General features: G+C 32.5%; 1 protein-coding gene across 1 annotated transcript; it reads right to left on the minus strand.

Moving 5' to 3' along the window:
• Positions 1-782: 782 nt before the first annotated feature.
• LOC112018321 (uncharacterized) lies at positions 783-6,789 on the minus strand. Its single transcript, XM_065763738.1, has 3 exons — positions 6,335-6,789; positions 1,593-2,132; positions 783-1,146 (listed from the first exon to the last, which is right to left on the minus strand). The coding sequence occupies exons 1-3, from the start codon at positions 6,683-6,685 to the stop codon at positions 1,048-1,050; spliced, it is 990 nt and encodes a 329-aa protein (XP_065619810.1). The 5' UTR covers positions 6,686-6,789; the 3' UTR covers positions 783-1,047.
• Between the last annotated feature and the right edge of the window lie 404 nt (positions 6,790-7,193).

The raw sequence follows: 7,193 nt of genomic DNA on the forward strand, positions 1-7,193 counted from the left end.
CCTCTTGTCTACTTTCTTTGACTTTCATAATTGCCACTCAACCTTTCATCCAGTACTATTTCTTGTTTGTTTGTATTATATAGTGGAAATTCCGAAACAGTACACAGTATAAACTGGTATCGAAATACAAATTTTGTATGTATTATATAGCAGAATTACAGTGGCTAATTATATTGACCTCAGCCCCTTCAAAATAAAATCTCTCCAACCACAATGGAATACTCAACCCCAACGTTCATAATTTCATTACTCATCTTTCCCCAAGAACCAACCACTTTTATTTTATAATTCTAGCTTAATAGCAGAGAAGCTCTCATTAATAATAGTTAAAATAGGAACCTTGCTAAAGGTTCAAATTTTCAGTGTCAATGTTCTCAACAATTATGGACTAGAAATAGTTGCACTCATCAATGTAACATGCAGAGTCCCAGAGATGTTGATGCTTACAGGACACATAAATCATTCCAATCTCAGAATTTTTATTTATTTTTGTTTGGGAATGAGATTCAATATAAAATAACAAACTTTGATTTGATTTATATGTTTTTCTGGTGTGAAGGCATGGTAACAAGGCTAACTAGATAGACAAACGCAACAGTCAAAATTAAGATGGCATATATATATATATATATATATTTTTTCCCTTTTGTTGTTCTTAATTACTGGATTTAATCTAATTAAACTTTCGATTAATTGTTTTGTCAAGGGAAGAAAATTCTTGAATTTCAATCTACGAGAGGTACTCCCACATTGCGTGTATGCATCGCTTTCTAGGAAGAAAATGAAGGAAATGGATGTCTTTATTTAGTTTCCACTAATCTCTCATATATATATATATATGAAATTTTGTTTATGTATGAAAAAAATTACATATAAATTCAAGTCTGCTATGGTACACGACTTATTAATATATATCTATATTTATTTATTAGGGTGCTGTTTATTATACACAAACTGTTTGAAAACTTGTGCATAACAAGATGCGTGTAGTATTATCTACCCTATTAATTTATAAAATAAAGTGTAGTAGTCCATTTGATGTTACATTCAAGCAATTACTTCATATTTCATGCAAGCCCTATATTTGACTTCCGTAACATTTGCTCCATCCATATATTCAATGTCACAGCAGTCTCTTTCACCGGCCTGCGAAGTAATAAACATACAATAAACAATATTGGAATTCAGATAGTGTAATCCTTGACGAAGTATCCAATGATCAAAAGGTATTAAAGTATATAGAAGATGTACATCTATTAAACCAATCAAAAGGAATTAATGCTTAGTTCATCATTTTCATTTTTTTTAAGTCATCATTGCTACTGTAAATTTATTTGTTATATAGTTGATGTGACACTAATCATATTGTCACATGAATTTGTAAGTATTTAATAGTAAAATTGGTTATAGTTTTGGCATTTTCTCAACATAATTAGTTACCTAAGTTAATGTTTTGATAAGATGGTAGTAAAGTTTATAACAACATAAACATTTCTCATAATGATTCTAAAAAAAAAAAAAAACATTTCTCATAATAAGCTTGTTAGTGATGCAAAACGAATATTAACAGCTTGAAATGAAAGCACACTCACCTCCAAGCGTGTTGATGCTGGTGAAAACACTTTAATTTTAGATATGGGATCAGCAGAATGATTACCAGCAAATGAACAAGTTGGTAAACCACGAGGCCATGCTCTAACATACGTTGTAACAATTTGGTCTCCTTCTATATGCTCTATAGAATCAAAGAAAAGCACGTGAGGAGCTTCACAAGGATTGTTGGAAGGCCACCTAGTGTTGAACATGTAGAGTGGTGGCCTTGAATTTCTCTTCCATGGCCTAAATGTCTCAAGGGGTCTCCATAAAATGCTCCGAGGGATTATATTTTCATAAATATAAGCTGAGTAGCCCCATGAGATAGAGAGAGACCAGTTGCTTTGCCTGTGATAGCATATGGTTTGTTGAAGAAGGCGGGATTGGTCTATTTTTGCGGCCTTCATGAGGCGATTTATGGATTCAGAACGGTCCATGGAGGGGAAGATTGGGTCTATGGTGTCAATGTGGTGGAGAGAGAGGAAAGGAGTCTGAGGGTGAGCTGATAGAAGACCTGAGATGTCATTGCGTAGATCAATCTGCAGTTAACAAATATTTAGTGGGTTTATTTTGTGATTAAATAATCCACGAGACGATATCTTCTGTAATTTCCTATGTCTTTTCATGCTATGTAATCGTCTATAGCATTTTTCAGGTACAGCAGAGTTCTGCAATTTGCCTTAGAGTGCAACAAGGAAATTAGTAGAACTGGTTAACAAAATGTGCTTGGTGCATCATCTGCATGTCTTGTCAAAGAAAGAGCAAAAAGAATTTCACATGGTGCATAGGAAGAAAATGAAGCAATTTTAATGTCTCATTTTAATTATATATATGAAAAAATTTTAATCCAATAAAAATTTATTAAATGGTATAATCTTAACAAATAATTATACTAGATCCAACTTTAGTCTTGATGTGGGTTCTATTATATGTGTTCCAATTCTTGTAACAAAAGTATATTCTCAAAAAAAAAAAAGAAAAAAGAAAAAAGAGAAAAAAATCTTGAAAGCAAAACTGCCACGATTTTTGCTTCCCAAAAAAAGTACTTTTGCAATACTACCATAAAAGAGCTTTAAGCTTTAGCAATAAAATAAAAGAACTTCCAGCCCTATGAAGTGTTTTTTTTTGGAAAAAATAAACGAAAAGATGCCTATTAGAAAATAGAAAAGAGCTTTTAAACACATAAAATTCTTAGTGGTTCGTAAGGTCTCATGATATTTATGAGATTTTAGGTTTAAAATTTCTAGCCAGCATCTTAAAATCATCCTCATAAGAACTTCCAGCCCTATGAAGTGTTTTTTTTTGGAAAAAATAAACGAAAAGATGCCTATTAGAAAATTTCAACAGAATGATTATCAGCAAATGAACAAGTTGGTAAACCACAAGGCCATGCTCTAACATATGTTGTAACAATTTGGCCTCCTTCTATATGCTCTATAGAATCAAAGAAAAGTAAGTGAGGAGCTTCACAAGGATTGTTGGAAGGCCACCTAGTGTCGAACATGTAGAGTGGTGGCCTTGAATTTCTCTTCCATGGCCTAAATGTCTCAAGTGGTCTCCATAAAATGCTCCGAGGGATTATATTTTCATAAATATAAGCTAAGTAGCCCCATGAGATAGAGAGAGACCAATTGCTTTGCCTGTGATAGCATATGGTTTGTTGAAGAAGGCGGGATTGGTCTATTTTCGCAGCCTTCATGAGGCGGTTTATGGATTTAGAATGGTCCATGGAGGGGAAGATTGGGTCTATATTGTCAATGTGGTGGAGAGAGAGAGAGAAAAGGAGTCTGAGAGTGAGCTGATAGAAGACTTGAGATGTCATTTTGTAGATCAATCTGCAGTCAAATATGTACATTTGGTAGATTGTAATAGATACTGTAATGTAATAACTATTCCTATGGTTTAACTATACATATGTTTGGTTTTGTTTTTACTGCATGTAATAATCATTCCATATAAATCCTTATTCCTTAAAATGAGGAATAGAAATTCCTTATTAAAAGTACTGAGTCCCTATTTCCTTGCTAAACGTAATATGCTCTATTTAACAAAATCCCCAAAATTCCCAAAATCCCTTGCTACCCGCGTCTTTTCCAAAATTTCTTTCTCCTTGCCCTGTTAACAAAAATCCCAAAATCCCTCACTACCCACATTTTCTCCAAAATTTCTTTTCCTTGCTCTGATAACAAAATTCCCAAAATCCCTCACCACCTGCATCTTTTCCAAAACTTCATCTCTTTCCTAAATTTTCTATCTCCCTCCTCTCTAAAATTTAATTTTCCTGCTACTAGAGATCTATTTATATGGGTATTGTCTTTCTCTCACCCTCAGTTGCTGCTCTCTCTTCTCAAGGAAATTTTTATTCATTCTTCCCTTAGGTCTATGATTTCCACAAGTATTGGACCCTCTCTCTCTCTCTCTTCTTTTCTCTATTGTTTTCTGCTACTAGAGATTTATTTGTATGGCTACTTCCTTTTCTAATCCTCAGTTGCTGCTCTCTCTTCTTAGGATTTTTTTTTTTTTTTTTTTTTGCCCGTAGGTCTGCAATTTCTACAAATACTGCCCTCTGTTTCTGTTATCCATATCAATTTCAAATTTTCCATATTTGATATTTGTATAACTGTGTTTGTGAGGTTCTATGATACTGGGATTAGAAACAGTGACCTTGATGAGCTAGCTAGTCTAGCGAAAAACCATATCAATGATATATATATATATATATTATAACAAAAGGTTTTTATTAAGTTGTGCATTTTGGCATTATATTTAGGAATATATAAATATTAACATGTCTGATATATAGCAAAATGTAATATGTGGGGATGACTTTAAATAATCAAAATTTAGAATTTCAAAATCAATTAATTAATATTAGGAGGTAGAGAATTGAAAGTTATCTATTGAAGTGTGGGTCTGTGTCAAAGTTATCTATTAAGTGTTTGTTTGGATAGTTTATTTTTTGCCAGCTTAGTTTACTATTTATCTTATTTTTGTTATTATTCATTAGCCCCACTACACTTTTTGGTACTATTCATGGGTCCCACTGTATTATTCTAGCTAACTTTTACATTTATCTACAATACTTTGAGCAAAAAGTTTTCAGTTTCAGTAAAAAAAGCGGATCCCAAACAGGCCCTAAGTGTGAAAATTATCTATTGAAGTGTGAGTCTGTGTCACAGTTATCTCTTGTGAACATTAGTCTCAAGGAATTTGGTGGTGGGTTACCCATGCACTAAGTATAGTGATCATTCATATTTAATATTTTATTTTAATTATCATCTTATTCAATTATTTAAATTGTGTACAAATTTATTAATAGTATAGTGAATTTTTTCAATGCTATTGTTTACAGTTATGGCCCGTTTGAGTTTAGCCACAAGGAATAGGATAAAGAAAAGGAAATTGGTTTTTTTTTTTTTTTTTTTTTTTTTTGAGAGAAAGGAAGTTGGTTTTGGTTGTGATGTTTTGGTTGGATATATTGCACATTGTTAGTATGTTTTTTCAATTATTATACTTTCATTACATCGTTTTAAGATATTGTACCAAACATATGGAGTACAAATTCAGGGTTCTATTACTATAGGGTTACCAATTAACTGAATATGAATAATTATTACATTACAACATCTTTCATTCCTTGTAATATCTATTCCTATTCATATGTAATCATCATTACAATCCACCAAATGTGCCCTAAATAATCCACAAGACAATATCTTCTATAATTTCCTATGTCTTTTCATGCTATGTAATCGTCTACAACATTTTTCAAGTAGAGGCATTTTTAGCAGAGTTCTACAATTTCCCTTAAAGTGCAACAAGGAAATTAGTAGAACTGGTTAACAAAATGTGCTTGGTGGAAGCCTTGTCAAAGAAAGAGCAAAAAGAATTTCACATGGTGCATAGGAAGAAAATGAAACAATTTTAATGTCTCATTTTAATTATATATATGAAAAAAATTTTAATCCAATAAAAATTTATTAAATGGTATAATCTTATATGGGTTCTATTATATGTGTTCCAATTCTTGTAATAAAAGTATAGTCTCAAAAAAAAAAAAAAAAAAAAATCTTGAAAGCAAAACTGCCATGATTTTTGCTTCCAAAAAAAAAGTACTTTTGCAATACTACCATAATTCATAAAAGAGATTTAAGCTTTAGCAATAAAATAAAAGAGCTTCCGGCCCCATGAAGTTTTTTTTTTGGGGAAAAAAAGGGATGCCTTTTAAAAAATAGAAAAGAGCTTTTTAGCACATAAAATTCTTAGTGATTCTTAAGGTCTCATGATATTCATGAGATCTTGTGTTTGAAATCTCTAGCTAGCATCTTGGGATCACCCTCATGGGATTCCTCCCTATAATAACTTGGTGCATATGGGACAAGGAGACTGTATATACCCGAAAAAATAGTCAGATACTCGAGAGGTCTGGATTTTGGACACCCTCTTTAAAAAAAAAAAAAAAAAAAAGTAGAAATATAGAACTTTATTAGAAACCTCAAAATTTATTATTCATATATTTAAAAATCCAAAGTTTCAAATCACTATTCGTTATAATTTTTATAATTTTTAAACGTTAAACGTCTTTTTAGTTGAAGCACTTTATTGCAAAAACTCTACAAGACTACAAAAAGCTCTATGGTTAAAGCTATCCTATTTCTTCCTAGAGCAATAGCTGCAACACCACCAAATCCAAATGGACACATATATAGTAACCAACTTAAACTAAAGAAATTGCAATTACCTGGTGAAACCCTTTGTCGTGATTTAGAGCAATTCCTAAATCAGCCAAACATGAATGTAACAAAAAATCACTAACAGACATGTATGGATATCTCTCTATACATCCGTCTAACTTTGTTGACAATGCTTCTGCTAGAGGGTAACTCAAAGCATACCCAGCTCCCCCAAATGCCATATCAAATGAGAAATCAAAGTTGGACTTGACACTCTCTGAATTGGACCCTACATAGTAGGATTTAGTATGGTCATACTTTGCTAGTACCTCAACTAAATTATCAACCGTAAGTACTGTATCATCATCTGCCATTACATACCATCTCATATCTTTGTCTCCTTGTCTAAATGTTTCCATTATTGTACGTATTCGGATTTGAACCGGCCTTGATATTTTTGGGAACACTTTCAATTTGGCGATATCTTCGTTGATACGAAAAGGAGGTGAAGTTGAAGGCCAAGGTTGGAACTCCTCCGTGGGAGGTCTATCTAGAAAGAGATATTCCCTTGTCACATTTGGTCTCCACCATGCTTCAAAATGTATGATTTTTTGTAACTCCTTGTATTCATTGTACCAACTATGCCAAAAACAATGTGACTAGTATTGGTTTTAGTAGAATTAGTACTAATAATGGGGCTTGAGGTTGGCCATTTTTGATTTATGGTTGATAAGAGGTCAGCAGGTTGGTAATTAGGAGGGTTAAACAAAAAATTAAGTGTAGAACAAAAACAAGATTAGGCCTGAAATAGCTAGAGACTTGGATAGAGTTCCAAGAGATAAAGGGGTGGGATTTTGTTGAATGGCGCTCAAGTTGGAAGAAATTGTAGAAGACATTGTGAATGTGAAGGATGGAATGTTGTAAATG

This window comes from Quercus suber, unplaced genomic scaffold, assembly GCF_002906115.3.
Source record: "Quercus suber isolate HL8 unplaced genomic scaffold, Cork oak 2.0 scaffold_521, whole genome shotgun sequence".
Taxonomy (NCBI): Eukaryota; Viridiplantae; Streptophyta; class Magnoliopsida; order Fagales; family Fagaceae; genus Quercus; species Quercus suber.

Coding starts and splice junctions, on each gene's coding strand:
- LOC112018321 (XM_065763738.1), bottom strand. CDS start 6,685: ATGGAAACATTTAGACAAGGAGACAAAGATATGAGATGGTATGTAATG. Junction 2,133..6,334: donor ACGACAAAGGGTTTCACCAG/GTAATTGCAATT, acceptor TGTTAACTGCAG/ATTGATCTACGCAATGACAT. Junction 1,147..1,592: donor CAGCATCAACACGCTTGGAG/GTGAGTGTGCTT, acceptor ATTACTTCGCAG/GCCGGTGAAAGAGACTGCTG.